The sequence below is a fragment of the Euleptes europaea genome, chromosome 7 (assembly GCF_029931775.1).
Source record: "Euleptes europaea isolate rEulEur1 chromosome 7, rEulEur1.hap1, whole genome shotgun sequence".
NCBI classification, from domain to species: Eukaryota; Metazoa; Chordata; class Lepidosauria; order Squamata; family Sphaerodactylidae; genus Euleptes; species Euleptes europaea.
Genome location: NC_079318.1, coordinates 84,914,419 through 84,933,861, shown reverse-complemented (window position 1 = coordinate 84,933,861; position 19,443 = coordinate 84,914,419). Strand labels below are relative to the sequence as shown.

Here is a 19,443-nt window from a genome sequence, read left to right as displayed (position 1 = left end):
CAGTCTTGGCAGCTTCAGGGCCTTGCGAGGAGCTGCTTCCTCACCAGTTTTTCAGTACCCCCTGCTGAATTCTGCCCTAGGCAGCTACTCGGTACGCCTGACATGACAGCCGGTCTTGGTTCACATACAAACAAGCCTTGCACAAACCAGACTGCATGGACACAGAACTAAGAGTCACTCTTGTGTGCTCACCCTGCATGCGCCGAGTGGCCGGTGTTTTGCACTCTTCTTCCTTTTGTGCTCTTCAAGTCTCTGCTTCACCCGTCCGTGTCAATGTTTGGTGCCGTGTGACTCCTTTGCTTAAAAGGGAAAAAAAAGATTTTCAACAAAACAGCCAAATTTATAGTAAAATGCCTCATGCGGTGAGTAAAGTCTAAAAAAAACTTGTTGAAGAATGAGAGGGTGTCAGATAATGGTGGGGAGAGAGCCCCCTAGAAGCACAGGAGGAGGCCGGAGCGAACAGCACAAGGCAAGAGACGCAGCAGGCTCTGGGGGACTGAGTTCAAATCCTCACACGATCAAGAGACTTGCCGGTGTGACTGTTGACCAGTCATATTTTCTCAGCTTAACCTCCCACCCAGGGTTGTTGTTAAGATAAAACGGGGAAACTCGTAAGCCACTCTGAGCTCCTTGGAGGGAGGGCAGGGTAAAGAAAGATGACAGGTTCATCCAGTTGATGAGTGCGGCATCCAGCGATTCCTTTTTTCACAATCAAAGCTCAGACAATGAAGACGGAACTTCTTATCACCAGAAATACAGTTCTTTTCAATGGAGGCAGTGCCATACGTTCAGCTATGGGGCGAAAATAAACAGGAGTGCAGCGGCATCGTAAAGACTAACTGAATTTTATCCCAGCGTAAGCTTTTGTGGACTAGAACCCCTTTCTTCAGCTGCAACGGCACCTTATGTAGGAATGATGCAAAAACACAAGACGTCTGCGCAGCAAGGATCCACTCATCATCATCACCATCATTCCTTTATTGGCATAAAAACACAACACAGAAGGATACAAAAGGAATGGAAATATTAAAAGGTGCCCTTTATAGAATAGTTAGAAGACAGTTACATTGAATAGCGCTGTTTGTTGATACTGCCATTGAATTAACTGTTTGGCGGGCTTTCAAAACAAACTTTAAAAACTGTGCAAGGATCCACTCATTGCATCTGAAGAAGTGGGCTGTACTCCACGAAAGCTGATGCTGGAACAAAACTGTGTTAAGTCTTTAAGGTGCCGGGGTGGGGGGCGGTGTCCTGTTTTGCTGCAGCAGACGGATGTGGCTCCCCTTCTCTGGCTGCGGTTTGGAAGAGCGCTTGCTTGGCGTGCACGACTCCTGGGTGTAACCAATTTGCAGCTGTCCAGGTAGAAGGATCTCAGGAAGCGGGTGTCCGAGAAAGACCTTGGTCTGCCAAAGAACCTGCCAAAGAGCAGCTTCTGGTCAGAGCAGACAAGGTAGACGAGGGCTGGGTAATGTCAGTGGTCTGACTCTGTATCAGGCAGTTTCACTGTTTGCCAAGAGCATTTTCGGCTGTTAGAACACTTGGTTTTGACAGCGTCACGTTCAGGCTCTGGGTAGCAGGAGAAGACCTTCTCCCTGTGGCCTTGAAGAGCAGCTGCTGGTCAGATCAGGCAGTAGTTGGCTAGGTGGACCAGTGGCTAAACAGCCTCAGGACAAGACGGCTTCATGTGATAGATCCATACCTTAGAGGTAGTGCACCAGCCCTAGGTTCAGTCCCCAGCATGTGAAATTAAAAGGTTCTAGGATACCAAGAAAAGAGGAAGACCCAACAAGAGATGGATGGACTCAATGAAGGAAGCCGCAGCCCCCAATTTGCAAGATCTGAACAAGGCTGTCAATGATAGCACGTTTTGGAGGACTTTTATTCATAGGGTCGCCATGAGTCGGAAGCGACTTAACGGCACTTAGCACACAACACAGGATACCAAGCCTGGGAGAGACTCTTGATCAAATTCATGGAGAACCACCAGTAGAGAACTGCTAGCATTCAGAGGTGGCAACCTTGCCTTTCAGTGGTGCAATCCACTCTGTCCCTTCAGGATTCTACCACTCTATGGTAGGCAGAGCCTGAGGCCTGGTCAGGGAACAGATACCTGCAGTCTTATCTCTCCGATGCTCCTTTGGGAGGGAGGTATTCCTTGCCAGGGTAGCAAAGCCAGCATGGTGTGGTGGTTAAGGGCGGTGGACTCTAATCTGGAAAACCAGGTTTGATTCCCCACTCCACATGTGGGGCAGACTCTAATCTGGAGAACCAGGTTTGTTTCCCCTGCTCCTCCACATCAGGGGTGGACTCTAATCTGGAGAACCGGGTTCGATTCCCCTCTCCTCCGCATGAGGGGATGACTCTAATATGGAGAACCGGGTTTGTTTCCCTGCTCCTCCACATGAAGCCTGCTGGGTGACCTTGGGCCCGTCACAGTTCTCTCCGAACTCAGCCCCACCTACCTCACAAGGTGTCTGTTGTGGGGAGGGGAAGGAGAGGCGATTGTAAGCTGCTTTGAGACTCCTTAAAAGGTAGAGAAAATCGGGGTATGAAAACCAACTCTTCTTCTTCAAACACTGAACTTTGACTCACAAAAGCTTATACCTGGGGAAATTTTGCTGGTTTTTAAGGTGCAGCTGGACTCGAGTTTTGTTCCCCCTGGAATCATTCCCAAGTGAATCAAGAACCGGAGGTTGGAGGAAGAAGGAGAGCAGTGAATGCTGAGAATTTGTAGGGGCTCGAAAAATGTGCCGGGGCTTGAGGATTTGTTTCCTCCAGAGTCCCCCGGTCAGTGTCTGTCCCCTCCCCTCCCCTCCCCTCCCCTCCCCCCGTTCCTCCCCCCTGCCATTTAAAGGACCTGAGGCGACCTTCTGAGTGAAGAAAAGGGAGGGAGCAGAGAATCCTGCCTCACCATGAAAAGAATTTGGTCTCAAATTCTCTGAAGGGGTTGGGGGATGGTGGTCCCAGCCCCAGCTCATGTCAGCTGCAGGCACCTGCCAGAAAAACCTGCTTCCCCCCGGCTTGAGGGCTTAATCATGGCTTAGTGTGAACTCTGTGATTCGGAGTCAACTCATATTTCGGAGGGGTGCAACCTCAGCCCCATCGCCTCTATTTTTGCCTTGGGAGATACAGCACCTGAGTCTGGAATTCTCTCAGGAATATTGTGGGTGTCCAGGCACTAAGGTTTTGCTTTACCTCTGCTTTTGGCCTTTTCTTCGTAGGGCGGTTTTCGAATCCTTAAAATTGAGGTGTTCCCCTTCCCACCCCCAGTGCTCTCACCCTCCCAGGGTTTGTCGTGCACAGAACTTAAAAAGAAATCTGAGCAGAATTTCTGTGGCTTGTATAAATTATGCGTCTGTTTGCATGTGTGTGCCCCGTGCTTGGTATTCCGGCAGAAGGGGCTGTGAAATGCGCTGGAGTTGATCTCCCGACTATTGGAAAGATATAACGTGGGTGAGAAGAAAAAGCTGGCTGACTTCAGACAATAACGTAGAACCAGGGTTAGCTGGTGAAACCAAGATTCGGTTCCCAGGTAATCACTCAAATCCTGGCTTGCCTGGACAAATGCTGGTTTTGCCACCTTCATTTTTTTTCCGTCTCAGAGGCGTACCTGGTCTCCTGGCCCCGCATTGTGACAAGGGGATAAGCCAGGATTAAACCTGGATGTCTGTATCCATGTATCATGCCAAACCGTGGTTAGGTCTAACAGTGGTTACTAAAACAATTTCAAACCATACTTTGAGATTCTGGTTTGACAGCCTGAACCCTTCTTGCTCCCAAACCAAGGCCGGAGAACTTGCACAAGATGCTGCCGCGTTTCCCACTATAACCGCCTTCCCTTTCTCCCGTGTGCTTCCTTCCAGCAGAACACTCAGAGGCTCGTTGTGTCCCAAGCGACACATTCTTTGACCACGCCAGTCGTTTCCGTGGCTACTCCGAGTCTCCTGACCCAGGGCTTGCCCTTCTCGGCTATGCCCACGGCATACAACACAGGTAAGCCCCGCAGAGCTTCGTTGCATGAGACGTGTGTGTGTGGGGGTCATTTCTTCCCTCCCTACTTTGAAATTGAGGCACAAAGGAACACATGAAGCTGCCTTCTACTGAATCAGACCCTCATTCCATCAAAGTCAGTATTGTCTGCTCAGACCAGCAGCGGCTCTCCAGGTTCTCAGGCAGGGGTCTTTCACATCACCTACTTGCCTAGTCCCTTTAACCGGAGATGCCAAGGATTGAACCTGGGGCCTTCTGCATGCCAAGCAGAGGCTCTACCACTGAGCCATAGCCCCTCTCCCACATTATGGCTACACATTATGCTCCCCAAGTGGAAAGGAGCCCTGCCTGTTGAAAAACCCCTTGCTTATTTAAATCCTGTTTTTGCACGCTTCCGTTCTCAGAGGGGGGCGGTTATGTTAGCAAGGTAAAGCAATGGAAATAGCTCCACACCGCTTCATGGGGGAACTTGCCACAATGGAGGGGGAGATGGGCTGACCCCTCACTTTCTTCTGATCCTTGGGAAAATGGAGGACTCTCAGCATGACCTGGATCCAGGCTGGAGGGAGGGGCGCCTGGCTGCTTCTCCCCCCTGACTCTGATGGGTCCCACTGATGGTCATCAGAGTGCAGGAGGGACGGGGTCCTCTGAGCTGGATCCAGAAGGGATGCCTCCTTCTGAAATCCGTCTGGTGACCTCATTAATGGAATTCCTGAAGGCTCCCTGGCAGAGAAGAGCAAAGAAGATAGTAGAGGAAGATTCTTCTTTATTTAAACAAGTGATTAAAATGTGGAATTCACTGCTAGGGGATGTAGTGGTGGCCCCAGGCATATATGGCTTTAAGAAGGGATTTGGGGAGGGGCTGTGGCTTAGTGGTAGAGCATCTGCTCGGCATGCAGAAAGTCCCAGGGTTCAATCCCCGGCATCTCCAGTTAAAAGGACTAGGCAAGCAGGTGATGTGAAAGACCTCAGCCTGAGACCCTGGAGAGCCGCTGCCAGTCTGAGTAGACAATACTGACTTTGATGGACCAAGGGTCTGATTCAGTAGAAGGCAGCTTCATGAGTTCAAGTGACAGGTCTATCAATGGGCTACTAGCCATGGCGACTAAAGGAAAACGCCACATTCAGAGACCGTAAACATCTTGCAGGGGGCAACCTCAGGGGAAGGCCTTGTTTTCTCTGTTGTTGGCCCTTTGGCATAACTGGTTGGCCAGTGTGTGAGCCAGGATGCTGGACTTGATGGACCACTGACCCGATCCCGCTGGGCTCTTCTTATGTTCTTATGATGAGCATTTGGAATCGGGTGCCCCTAGCTACCTTTCTCCCTCCCCTGTTTATCTCATCAACTTATTTCCTCCCTTCTCCCCTGCCTCCCAGGTGCTGGGGAAAAGTGGTTTGGATCTCTTTTAGAGGTAGAGAAAGTTGACATATAAAAACCTACTCTTCTTCCTCTTCTTCCTCCTCCACCTCACAGAGCAGCTTCCTGTAGAACCTGCTTAGCAGAAAGCCTAATGGGAAGGAGGGAGTGAAGGAGGCATGCTAGGTTACCTTGTCCTGAATGGAGGGGACAAGAAAAAGTGTAACGGGGGTGGGTCGGAGTAGGGAATAGCCCAGAGCAGAGAGAAAAAAATTCTCCCACTACTAGATCTGGGTCATTGATCGAAATCGATCAGCAGTTGGCAGCTTTCACTGTTCCGAGCTGCATTTGAGAGCCAGCGTGGTGTGGTGATGACAGCGTTGGTGTAGGATTTGAGGGACCCAGGTTTGAATCCCCACTCTGCCATGGAAGCTTGCTGGGTGACCACGGTCCAGTCAAACACTACCAGCCTCAGCTACCTCACAGGGCTGTTGTGAAGATAAAACGGAGTGGAGGAGGCTTACACTTTCGGTCCCCACTGAGGAGAAAGGCGGGGTATAAACGATGTAAATAAATGTACAGTCTCCTAGATCAGTGGTCTCCAGCCCCACTGATCACGGGCCCTACTGATCTTCAAGCTTGTTACAGAAATTCACATGGCATTGGAGCCGTGTGACCAGAAGAGGGGGAGCCGGAATGATGACCTCAGCGGTGTCAAGGCCAGGACCACGGACAGCAGACCTAGAGAGCCAGGGACAGGAAACACAAGCCGGGGACTGGGAGAAAGAATCCATGGGTCAGAGCCAGGAAAAAAATCTTCACCACCACTCAGGGACCACTCAGGGACCTATTCTCTCCAGGATCAGAGGAGCATGCCTAATATATTAGGTGCTGTGGAACACAGGCAGGATGCTGTTGCTGCAGTCATCTTGTTTGTGGCCTTTCTAGAGGCACCTGGTTGGCCACGGTGTGAATAGACTGCTGGACTTGATGGGCCTCGGTCTGATCCAGCATGGCTTTTCGTATGTTCTCATGTTCTTATGACCTCCCCTCACTGTCCTCTTGCTGTTCCCAGCATGTGTGCCCAGAGAGGCAGAAGTCATGGCACCCTTGCTCTCTACGCAGCAGGCTTTCCCAAAAGTCAGCAGAGAAAAGGGGTCGCTCGGTAGGGCAGGGGTCCCCCACCTTTTTGAGCCTGTGGGCACATTTAGAATTCTGACTCGTGGTAGGCACAGCAACCAAATGGCTGCCACAGGAATCGGAGCCAGACACAAAACGATTGCCGCAGCTTAACTTCAGTAACACAAGCACAGATCCTTGTGCTGCGGTGGCAGCTGCTGTCAAAGCAACATTTTAAGAAATTGGCCCAGCCAATCAAATCTTCAGTAGTCAATGGGCCCTACTTGGCCCCGCCCACTTTCACAAAACACTTGACGGGAGCCAGAAAAGGTGTCGATGGGTGCTGTGGCTCCTGTGGGCACCGTGTTGGGGGGCCCTGCTGAAGGGTCTCACGATCCAGCAGGAGGGGGGGTCCACAGCCTACCTGAAGGTCCTGGCCTTAAATGGCTTTGAAATATGTATTTGCCACATTCATAGCGGAGACATCTATTTAACTATAACAGCTCTGCGAAAGCTCCTCTTACGGTGGCCAGGTCTACCTGCAAGCCCTCGATGGAAGAGGGATGGGCTCTCAGTCATGCTGTGTTCCTGCTTGCCATCTTCTCAAATCCTGGGAATGCGGTAGAGAACTAAATGGAACCTTGGTCTGATCCAGTGTAAGGACTGAGTGTTTTGTTTAGGCAGGGAGGGAGAGGGGAGAGGCTTTTGAATCAAGGGATAGAAGGCCTGAAAGTGGGCCCGGAGTGGGATGGAGATCCAGCCAAAGGTCTTAGGGAGCGGGCTGATGTTGCAGAATGGAATGAGGCGTAAGGACAAACACGCCTTACTTAATTAGCAGATGTGGCCCAGCATCTGTCTGCTAGCGAGCGACCGTCTTTCTCGGGGCGGTGGTGGCAGATCATGCCGGTGCTCTTGGTCACTGCTGCTGTAACTTGCAAATAGACCTCACCTAGAGTATTGTGTTCGGTTTTGGGCACCGCAATTTAAGAAGGATGTAGGCAAGCTGGAACAGGTCCAGAGGAGGGCAGCAAAGATGGCGAGGGGTCTGGAGACCAAGTCTTAAGAGGAAAGGTCGAAGGAGCTGGGTATGTTTAGCCTGGAGAGGAGAAGACTGAGAGGGGATATGATAACCATCTTCAAGTACTTGAGGGGCTGTCATATAGATGATGGTGCCGAGTTGTTTTCTGTTGCCCCAGGAGGTCAGACCAGAACCAATGGGTTGAAATTAAATCAAAAGAGTTTCTGTCTGGACATCAGGAAGAACTTTCTAACAGTTAGAGCGGTTCCTCAGTGGAACAGGCTTCCTCGGGAGGTGGTAAGCTCTCCTTCCATGGAGGTTTTTAAGCAGAGGCTGGATAGCCATCCGTCAGCAATGCTGCTTCTGTGACCTTAGGCAGATCATGAGAGGGAGGGCACCTTGGCCATCTTCTGGGCATGGGGTAGAAGTCACTGGGGGTGTGGGGGGGGAGGTGGTTGTGAATTTCCTACATTGTGCAGGGGGTTGGACTAGATGACCCTGGTGGTCCCGTTCAACTCTATGATTCTATGATGCTTAGAAGGCATGGATGGGTGGGCAAGGCTCAGCCTTTGAATTGGCAGCGAGTTCCTTTTCTCTGAATTTGGACCTGGGTCTCCCACCCCTAAGCCAACACCACTGTCCACTATACTCAAGCAGGTTATTGTGACTCGGAGGTTCTTTGTATCTCTCATGACTCTTTAGTCGTGCCAAAGGTAGGTCTGTCCATGGCTTATTAGTCATGATAACTAAACTGAATCCCTTTGTTCCGTGGCAGTCTACCTCTGAATGAAAATTGTCGGCTGCACCAGTGGGAGAACTATGACCTCGTGTTCTGCTTATGGGCTTCCTGGAAGCATCTGATTTCTTTCTGTGTGAAACAGGATGCTGAACTAGATGGGCCCTTCAGTCTGATCCCGCAGGGCTCTTTCTAAAGTTCGTTTGTTTTTCTTACATCCACCTTGGGGGTGTGACCCACATTTTCCCAGTGAACGTTGCAGCTGTTCACTCTTCGCTTTTGAGCGGGATCTGACAGTTCAGGGTGTGTGTCTCTCTGTGTGTGTAAGGGGGGGGGGTGACAGAAACCGCAGACACCCAAAGCAAGAATGGGACAGGACCGGACAGCTGAGGGGCACACCAAATATTCGGGTTTCACTGTGTTTCACATCAAGCCCAAAGAGACAATATGACGGAACCGCCTTCAGGGGAAGGGGAAAAAACTATCTTGTTTGGAGGCTGACGGTTTCTGGTGGAAAGAATTAATTCCCTCCTCCATCAGAAAGGTGAAGCTTTGTCTCCTGAGGTTTTTATTGCAGATGTTCGGGGGGATCCCGTTCCCGCCTTGTTCGGGGCGTCCAACATGAGAAGATGGGAATCCAGTCTCTGTTGCACAAAACCCCTTTTTTAATGTTAAGGTGGCAAAGAGAGACTTTCGGTGTTGAAACAGAGAGAAGTGACAGAAATTTCTATGGTAGATATTTCTTTCCCACCCCAAAAAAGGAGGTTTGGGGAACAATAGTAAAAATAAATTATGCAGAAAAACAGGCCTTAACCTTAGACCCTCCCCGTCCCTAGTCAAAGATTTCTATTATTTTATCATTGGCTTGGGAGAGTATTTTTTTCTCCACCAAAGTCTAACGTGCTATTTAACTAACCAACAAATGGCTTCCAAGAAGCCCATAAGCAGGACTAGACAGAGGTGATAATTTTATTTATTTACTTCATTTATGCCCAACTTTTCTCCCCAGTGGGGACCCAAACTGGATGATGGCATTCTCCCCTCCTTCGTTTTACCCTCACAACAACCCTGCGAGGTAGACTAAGCTGAGAATGTGAGACTGGCCCAAGGTCACCCAGCGTGCTTCTGTGGCTGAGGGGGAATGCAGACCTGGTCTGACACTCTACACCCCACCCTGCTGTTGATTCCCTAGTAATTGGCACTCACCAATACCCCGCCTTTGTGGGATGGAAGGCGCCATGGGATGGGCTGATCTTGTCCAATCTCGGAAGCTAAGCAGGGTTGGTATTTGGAAGGAAGACCTCCAAGGCAGACTCTGCAGAGGAAGGCAATGGCGAAACACTTCTGCTTAATCACTTGCCTTGAAAGCTCCTTGCTGGGGTCGCCAGAAGTCAGCTGCGATTTGACTGTGCTTCACACACACAGCGCCCTGCCTTTATACGTGTAAATTTTGTTTACCTAACCCAGTGTGGTGTAGTGGTTAAGAGCGATGGTTCGGAGCAGTGGACTCTTATCTGGGGAACCGGGTTTGATTCCCCACTTCTCCACACGAAGCCAGCTGGGTGACCTTAGGCAAGTTACGGCTCTGTTAGAGCTCTCTCAGCCTCACCTACCTCACAAAGGTATCTGTTGTGGGGAGGGGAAGGGAAGGTGATTGTAAGCTGGTTTGAGTCTCCCTTAAGTGGTAGAGAAAGTTGGCATATAAAAACCTCTTCTTCCTCTTCTTCTTCTATCTGTTTTCATCCTACCTTTCCTCCAAGATGAGCAAGAGAATGAATGAATGCCTGGCCCAAGGTTATCCAGTGAGCTACAGGGCAAAGTAGGGAGTTTGAACCTTGGTTTCAGTTGTTTTAATCTATTAGACTCTTAACCATTCCCCCATACTGATTCTTACCAGTGATCACATCACAAGAGCCCTGATGAATTATTAGACCAATCAGACCTATTTTGTTCAGCTTCCTGTTTCCCACAGTGGCCATCCAGGTGACCCCCCCCCCCAAAAAAAAGGCCCACCAGCAGAGCCTGAAGGTAATAGCCCTTTCCCATTGTTGCACCCGAGCAACTGGACTGAATTAGACCATCGAGGTCAGTATTGTCCCCTGAGAGTGGCAGCGGCTCTCCAGGGTCTTAGGCTGAGGTCTTTCACATCACCTTCTGCCCGGTCCTTTTAACTGGAGGTGCCAGGGATTGAACCTGGGACCTTCTGCACGCCAAGCAGAGGCTCTTCCACTGAGCCACAGCCCCTCCCTGTGACATACTGTCTCTGAACATGGAGGATCCATTCAGCCATCGTAGACGGCAGCTGTCAACCAACCTCATCCGTGGATTCGTTGAGTCTCTTTGTAACAGCCCTCTGCCAGTCGCAGTAGTGGCTGTTAGCGCTCTCGTGGTCGGGGTGGGGTGGTCGAGCCATTTGCAGTGGGGAAGGGTTGAGCGCGTGCTGAATCCCGCATTTCATTGGTGCCTGTGAGTATGTATGTATACACTGAAAATGTACCCCCACACACACAATCTTAGGAAAGATCCACAAGCATGTTTTCAGAAAACAACAATTCTGAGTGTGTCGTCCCCCCCCCCCAAATTGGTTCCTATTCATCCTTTGTTATCCTGTCTCTACGGCTGCAAGTTCAATGGGGCTGGATCCTGTCTTTGTTTATGATTGAAACTCTTCAGAGCATCACTCCATACCAACAGCAGTAGTGCGTGAACAAGAACAACAATGGCCTTCTAGTTTTTGTGAGTTTGTTCCCAGTCATCAGCTGCAGAACGATACCCTCCAACTCTTATCTGCTTATTAGATGTGGAACCGATTTCCCCCCTCCCATGTTTGTGTCCCCCTGCGATGACAGTCTTTCACTGAATTGGCACCTGATAATTGTACCTAATAGCCAATGTGGTGTAGTGGATAAGAGCGGTGGCTCCAATCTCTCTCGGAAGCTAAGCGGGTCCAAGTCCGGGGTTGCAACATAGAGGTAGGGCATGGAGACTGTGGCTCAGTGGCAGAGCATCTGCTTGGCATGCAGAAGGTCCCAGGTTCAATTCCCGGCATCTCCAGTTAAAGGGGCTGGGCAGGTAGGTGATGTGAAAGACCCCTGCTTGAGACCCTGGAGAGCTACCGGTCTGAGTAGACAATACTGTCTTTGATGGACCAAGTATAAGGCAGCTTCATGTGTCCATGTGTACATAATTCTGTGAAATCTTTCAAAACTTCTCCGGGAGAGGCCATACTACTAGACCTCATGGAAGTGGCTGACTCAGCTTGCTTGTTTCTACACTGAGGGATGGTTAGCATGGCTGTAAGTCTACTGGCGGGGGGCCCTCTGACAACAGCCAGCCCATGGGAGAGCTCATGGGAGAGCTCATGCTTTGTACCGGAAGGTCCCATGTTCTGTCCTTTTCTCTCCAGTTGAAAATGTTTGCCGTTGCTCGTGTTGGTAAAGACCTCTCTGCCTGAATGCCGTGCACCATCAGAACAGACAGTGCTGTTCGACAGCAAATTAGGGCTCTGCCAGCTTCGTTTGATTGCATGCATGATGTCGCCACATGCAGGGCTTAGCTTTTAGCACACTTCCCCAGTTCTTCCAAAACCGTTTGCTTAAAAAAAATGAATCTTGGCACCTGCTACTGCAGGAAGCAGATTGCCGAGCGAGATGGACCCTTGGTCTGATTCAGTAGGGCAGTTTCTTTCACACTTACGAGCTGTGATCACAGAATGGAACTTCCATGGACAGAGACAGAGTACCTTTGCTGTGGACAAATGACAGGAGAAAGCCATCACCAGTCCTGCCCTGCTTGGGAGTTTTCAGCAGCATCTGTCTTGGCTGGGGTTGCCAACCTCCAGGTACTAGCTGGAGATCTCCTGCTATTACAACTGATCTCCAGCCAATAGAGACCAGTTCACCTGGAGAAAATGTCCACTTTGGTGATTGGACTCTATTGAAGTCCCTCCCCTCCCCAAACCCTGCCCTCCTCAGGCTCCGCCACAAAAACCTCCGGCCTGGGTGAAGAGGGACCTGGCAACCCTAGTGTTGGCCAGCTCTTGGAAATAGGATGCTAGACTAGACATATCCTTGGTCGGATGCAGCAGGGCAGTTTGCTATGTTTTCATGCACGTGACGCTGCAGGCGCATGACTGGCTCTCCACCACAGCCCTGGAGGCATGTGCAGGTTTCTTTGGTGGCAGCCATGCGGCCATGCAGTCATGTGACTAGCCCCCCCAACATGTCCCCCTCTCTTCCATTCAATATAAACCAAAGCCTATTTTTCTGCCTGATGTTTGTGTTTCTGTGTGCTGTAGCCCCATCTAGTGGTGCATAATTTTATAAACATCTCTCTTTCACCCCCCCCTGCCAAAATTAAAACCTTTTAGGTTTCCTTTGTGTCTGTATTCATGCGGTGTGGTGTATTTGGCAGCAGGAATTATGACTCTTGGGAGTGGGCATGTGTGTTTGTACATGCCTGTTGTGTGCACATGAGCCATTTGGCATGTTTTTGACCCAGAGTTCACTTCCCTTCGCTGTGGAAGGCACTCCTCTTTGCCCGAAGCTAGTGAACTGACGTCGCTGAAGTCTCTCTCTCTTTCTGTCTCTGTCTCTGTGTATTTGCTTCTAAAATAACAGAAGCGTCTGAGGGCATCCTAAAGACTAACATACTTGTTAGAAACATACTGTGAGGGATCTCAAAGGTCATCTAGTCCAACCCCCTGCACAATGCAGGAAATTCACAGCTAACTGCTCCTTCCCATTCCCCCAGTGACCCCTGCTCTATGCCCAGAGGAAGGCAAAACAACAAGAACAAAAATCTCCAGGATCCCTGGCCAATCTGGCCTGGAGGAAAATTCCTTCCTGTTCCCAAAGTGGCGACTGGCATTACTGGGCATGTCATAAAGGGCCACGAGAGCCGAGCCCTGGCTCGTCCCTTCCTGCCCTCCCTCTCACGATCTGCCTAAGTCCACGGAAAGCTTTCGTGAGACGGAGTCCACCTTGTCAGATGCACGAAGCGTTTTGCGGAGCCTAAATCCCCGTTTCCCTTTTTTTCAGACTATCAGCTGACCAGCGCAGACCTGTCATCCCTCCCAGCTTTCAGCTCGCCGGGAGGTCTGTCTCTTGGCAACATCTCTGCTTGGCAGCAGCAACAGCAGCAGCAGCAACAGCAGCAGCAACAGCAGCAACAGCAGCATCAGCATCATCTTGTTCCCGTATCGCTAAGCAACTTAATGTAAGTGCACTGGCAGCAGATTCTTAATGGCACTGGGTGGTACAAATTAGCCTGCACCGTGCTTCGGAGCAGCGGTGGGATCATGACTCAACCCGAGAAGCAGAGCAGGATCCTGTTCCCAATGGAAGCCGGCCAGATGCCAATGTGGTGTAGTGGTTAAGAGAGGCGGTTTGGAGAGGTGGACTCTGATCTGGCGAACTGGATTTGTTTCCCCACTCCTACACATGAAGCCAGCTGGGTGACCTTGGGCTAGTCACTCTCTCTCAGCCTCACCTACCTCACAGGGTGTCTGTTGTGGGGAGTGGAAGGGAAGGTGATTGTAAGCCGGTTTGAGTCTCCCTTAAGTGGTAGAGAAAGTCGGCATATGAAAACCAACTCCTTCTTCTTCTCCTTCTCCTCCTCCTCCTCCTCTTCCTCTTCCTCCTCCTCCAAGCAGGGATTGCCACTGGGATTCTCCCCCCCCCATTGTTTTCTCCCAGGCAAGCAGTATTCTGAGGTTTACTGCCTTTGAACATGGAGGTTTTTCATTTCACATTTGTGGCTGTTCATGACATGAGGAGAGCCCTGTGGTGTGCGAGCGAGGGCTCATCTAGCCCCGGATGCTCTTTCCAACGTTGTCCAGACAGATTATTTTGGGATGCTCAGGGAAGAGGGCATGAAAGTAACAGCCCTCCCGCAGCAACTGCTGTTCATTGGTAAACTGTCTTTGGACATGGAAGTTTTATTTATTTTTCCTCTTCAATTCTTAGAAGGTCTGCCCATCTGAATGCTATTTGCAGGGAGACCAATAACCAGATAGGGCTTTTGTGTCTCTCTTACTGGGCTTCCCAGCAGCATCTGCTGGGGGGAGAAACAGGACACAGGACTTGAATGGACCTTTGGGCCAGACCTTTGTTTTTGTGATGTTCTTCTCAGCTACGATAGCTAAATGAAACCTCCACATTCCCGTGCAGTCTACCTCTGAATGCCAGCAACTACAAACAACGTGGGAGGGTTTGTTGCCTTTGTGCACTTAGGTGACACCTGGCTGGCTCCAGGGGGAGACCGGACGTGGCGAGCTAAACAAATCCTCAGCCTGATCCAGCAGGGCTCTCTCATTTTCAAATGTGCCTTCTCAAATTCCCCAGTGAAACTGCACAGATCTCTCCTGATGTTACAAAATGATCCGGCATTACAATTCATCATGCAAAGAAAATTGTGTTGTGCAGTACAGGCAAAAGGGGCGCTCTGTGGCTTAGACGGAATTTTTGAACGTCGACATTTGGACCCCTTTAGTTGAGACGATTATATTTCCATATCCTGTGACATTTTACAGAAGAAAATGGGGGCCCTGCTTGTCATGTGCCTTGTTTCTGCTCCCTAAATGCTCCTTTCTCAGCTGCCAAAGGATTTATTCTGTTTCCTGTGTTGATTTACATATGCAAAAGCCTGTCTCCGGTTGATTTAAAAGCTGAGAGGGCAATTTTGGTCAAGCAGCACTAGGAAAGTGGAAATGCCTGGCAGTATATTACCTACTTCTAGAGAACTCAGGGAAGGGAGTGGGCCCTGAAAAATCTCTCTATCCTACTGTTCTTCCAAAGAATTTAGGACGGCATTCGTTATTCTCCTCTATTTTATCATCCCTCAACCATGTGAGGTAGGTTAGGCCCAAAGTCTTTCAGTGAGCAGAGCCTGGGGGCGGGGGAGGGGGTTGAACCTGTATCTTCAAAATCCTAGAGCGACACTTCAGTTGTTACACTACACCAGTAACTGATATCAGCAGCTTATTAGCAGGCTGTCTCAACAGAAGGGTAAAAATAGAGGCAAAGATGAGAGGCTCATAAGGTGAAACATAGAGCTGGAAGGGACCTCAAGGGTCATCTAGTCCAACCCCCCAGCACAAAGCAGGAGATTCACAACTCCCCCTTCCCTCCCTTCCCCCAGTGACCCCTGCTCTATGCCCAGAGGAAGGCAAAAAAGCTCCGGGATCTCTGGCCAATCTGTCCTGGAGGAAAATTGCTTCCTGACCCCAAAGTGGCAATCAGCATTTCCTTGGGCATGTAAGAAAGGGCCACGAGAGCCAAACACTGACTCATCCTTTCCTGCCCTCCCTCATGATTTGCCTAAGTTCACAGAATCAGCATTGCTGTCAGATGGCCATCAAGCCTCTGCTGAAACCCTCCCCAAAGAAGGAGACCCCACCACATCCCGAGGAAGCTGTTCCACTGAGGAACCCCTCTGTCAGGAAATTAGGGCGCGTGGATCTCTTGTTGTGCTCAGATTCAAAGTTGTCTCATTCAGTTAAAGAGAGTCTTGGATTCCTGGACACAGAGTGACTCCTTTTGGTTTGGAGGGGGAGGCAGTAGATAAAAAAGACCTGACCAAGGAGAAATTTCTGAGTCGAGCTGCCCTTCCGCACGTCACAGCCGCAACCTCCCCTGTCACAGTTTGTGCTGTCACCGGCGGACGTTTCTGAACGGGCTGAAGAGGTTGACGTGAAGCTGTTGCTGCAGCGAACCGGCCACCAGGCCTGACTTCTGACCTGCAAAGGGAGGAAGGATCGGGCGCTTACATAAGCAGCCCAGCAAAGCTACCAGGCTGACTTTAGCTCCGTGGCAAAGGCACCCATTATTGTCCTCAATCAAGGGGGTGGGGCCAATTGTTCATCATGCAGAGCTGAGTCAGAAGATCGGCTGTAGCCAGAGAGATTGCAGGCCAGTTATGGGTTCCATAGATCACTTTTTGCAGGCAGAAAATCCCAGGTTCACTCCCTAGTATCTCCAATTGATGGGGCTGATAAAGACAGCCAGCATGGTGTAGTGGTTAAGAGCAGTGGTTTGGAGCGGCGGATGCTAATCTGAAGAACCGGGTTTGATTCCCCACTCCTCCACACGAGCGGCAGATGCTAATCTGGTGAACCGGATTGGTTTCCCCACTCCTACACATAAGGCCAGCTGGGTGATCTTGGGCTGGTCACAGGTCTCTTCGAGCTCTCTCAGCCCCACCTGCCTCACAGGGTGTGTGCTGTAGGGAAGGGAAGGAGATCGTAAGACGGTTTAATTCTTCCTTAAGTGGGTATTCGCTGCACCCATTCTGGTAGGTTAGTCCAGAAAACTGGCTCTACCACAGAGACAGCTCGAGATCACACGTTTTGAAGCTCGTTCCCCAATTTTTTCCCTTGGGGGAAAACCCAGAAATTTGGGGGGAAATTGAAATATATACAATATATACTTTCCTATAGAACCTCATCCAATTTTGCTTCTTTAACAACAACAAAATGCATCATTTATAACTTAGCTAGCATATAAAATCGTATTAATTGGCAAATTCATGGCATTTTAAAGAATAAATGCCTTAGTTTTCTACAAACAAAATTGCACATTTCACCATTTCCAATGAATTTTTTTTCCATTTCTCATATTTTTTCACGCTGTACATTTTGAGTCAATAACACCTTGTGTTCAAAAGCATTTCACTCATTTCAAAGGAAAAAATATTTCATAGGAGGTTTTTTGTTTTGTTTTGTTTTTGTTCCAGTGCTCCCCGAAATCTCCCATTTTTTTCATTGGAAAGCCCTTGAAAAAAAGCCTTTTCAAATTTGTCCAGGCCTTCACATCTCTACCCCATGAGCCGGCTGTTGCTGTACAAACAGTCCTTTTTAAAAATTTTAAAGTTTTTATTATAAATCAAATCCCTTAAACAGAAGGAAATTAAAAATATAGCAAAATATAGCACCTGTGGTGCCAAGTCTACAGATAAGCATCTATAAAAAGTTCTTAAATATTTAGAAATATGTCCATGCGCAGTGGTTGTCTATGTGTGATATGTTAAAATGTTGATAAGGTGGTAAAGTCCTCAATCCATTGGGGTTGATAAGGTGGTAAAGTCCTCAATCCATTGGAGACTGGCATTTATCTTTCCAGTGTTGTAATATACAAGTCTTTTAGCAACAGTAAGGGCACGGAGGGTCCCTTATACAGACAGTTCTAAGAGGGGCCCCCAAAAGGAGACCGGCTGACTGAAGAACATCACTAGAAGAAGAAGAGTTGGTTTTGGCATCCCGCTTTTCTCGACCTTTAAGGAGTCTCAAAGCGGCTTACAATCTCCTTCCCTTCCTTTCCCCACCACAGACACCTTGGGAGGTAGGTGGGGCTGAGGGAGTTCGGAGAGAACTGGAACTAACCCAAGGTCACCCAGCAGGATTCATGTGGAGGAGTGGGGAAACCAACCCAGTTCACCAGATTAGAGTCTGCCGCTCATGTGGAAGAGTGGGGAATCAAACACGGTTCTCCATATTAGAGCCCACTCCTCTTAACCACTACGCCACGCCACTAGCACAGGGGAGTGTCCTGGGGGATGCCGTTCAACAAGAATGCATAGGATTGAGGCCGTGTGAGTCACCACTGGTGCCTGGAGCCTAGAAGGGCCAGGCTTGGAAAGCCTGTTATGATAGACCTTGGCCGCCTTCTAACAGCCTCTCTCTTTGTGTGTGTGCGTGCGTGTCTCTTGTGCCTCCCCTCCTCAGACAAGGAAGCCACCTGTCTCATGCCACCACATTGACCGTCAACACCAACCCAAACATCAGTATCAAGTCGGAGCCCGTCTCGCCCAACCGGGAGCGCAACACGGCCACGCCGCTCTCCTCCTTCCCTCACCAGGCCCGCCACGAGCCCACGGGACGTTCGCCCGTCGACAGCCTCAGCAGCAACGCCAGCTCCTACGAGGGCAACGAGCGGGAAGACCAGTCCCGGGCCGACTTCAGCTCCTCCCTCGGCCTCTTGAGACCCACCACCGAGGCCGAGGGGGAGAACCAGTCCGTAAAGCGCATGCGCCTGGACGCTTGGGTAACATAACTGCCTCCCCCTGAGGGCCCAGCTCCTTCCTCCTCCCCCCCAGGGCTGCTTTTGGCTCTCACGTTATATTGTGTGCGTGGGGGGGAGGGCGGGAGTCGGGGGGGGGGGGAAACAAGGAAAGGAGTTGGGAGAGGGAGGGGGAGGCGCGGGGGGGTGGTGGGTGGGAAGGGGGGGCTTATTATAAACTGCCTGAGAAATAGCTTTAGGATTTTGTAGGCGTCCGTTCTAGCGCAGCAGGTGACATTATGCAGTACAAAGAGACTCCGGAGGATCTTCCCGGGGAGTCCCTAAAAGTCGGCTATAAATCCCTCACCAGTAACCGGACTCTCAAAGGCACTGGGCCCTGCTCGACACAGTGACACGCGCTGGTCCTGTGCTAGGCCGAAACCAATAAAATAAAAACTTCTAGCATGGAAGGAGAAAAAGGGGGTTGGATACTGACGGTGGTGGCGGACGGACTGCAGTGGGGGCGGGGGGTGCACAGAGAAGGGGGTGGGTAGGTGAGAGACTTGACTAGAACTTGCCAGTTACACGGTTGGTCCTAATTTTGTGAGAAGAGTGCCTTTGGAGATCAGAGTGTTTTAAAAGACCCGGAAGAGAGTTATTCTCCAGAGGCTCTTTTTTGGGGTGGGGCTACGCCAGGGCTGCCTCCAGAACGGGGCTCAGATAGCGCTGCTTTAAGCTGGGGAAGAGGGAGGGGAGGTTTTCTTCTAGCTCATCCCTGCGTGGTGGGGAGGGAAGGTCAGAACCCTCGGTGGGATTAGCCTAACCTGCTTTGTATCTCACTCAGCGGGTGTCTGGGACAGGGTGGGGGAAAATGTAGGTTTGAATTAGTTTTATCCAGGTCAGCCCAGGCTGAAGACATGCAATAGCTTTAAGAGAATTGACTCTCTAACACAGCATTTCCCAAACCTTTCATACCTGGGGCACAGGGTTTTGTTTTTTTTCTGGATTACAGCCGGAGGCCACAGTTCATTTGGACGCTCGAAAAGTCGCGCCTGTATTTTCACAATCAGCCCCCCTCCCCCATATGACGGACGGGCAGGTCTTCGTTTTTTTTCTTCCCCCCACCCCCAGCTTCAGGATAGCCTTGTTGGTGTTGCTTCCCGACATTCTGCGCTCCCGCTTTCCCCGATCAATCAGGGCTCAGGGATTGAACCGTGGCTCCCGGGTG

The 19,443-nt window shown here is 50.2% G+C and overlaps 1 protein-coding gene across 4 annotated transcripts in view; it reads left to right on the top strand.

Annotated features, from left to right (window-relative positions):
* MEF2D (myocyte enhancer factor 2D) overlaps window positions 1–18,276 on the top strand; it is a 97,330-nt gene extending 79,054 nt beyond the window's left edge. For 2 of the 4 annotated variants that reach the window (XM_056853175.1, XM_056853173.1), the window contains exons 7-9: window positions 3,867–3,993; window positions 13,260–13,437; window positions 17,942–18,276. In XM_056853175.1, the coding sequence (XP_056709153.1) occupies window positions 3,867–3,993; window positions 13,260–13,437; window positions 17,942–18,269 (633 nt within the window). In that variant the 3' untranslated portion in view covers window positions 18,270–18,276. Of the gene's footprint in view, window positions 1–3,863; window positions 3,994–13,259; window positions 13,438–17,941 lie in introns of all 4 variants that reach the window. The other 2 variants (XM_056853172.1, XM_056853174.1) reach the window with 1 other exon arrangement.
* Window positions 18,277–19,443: the final 1,167 nt, after the last annotated feature.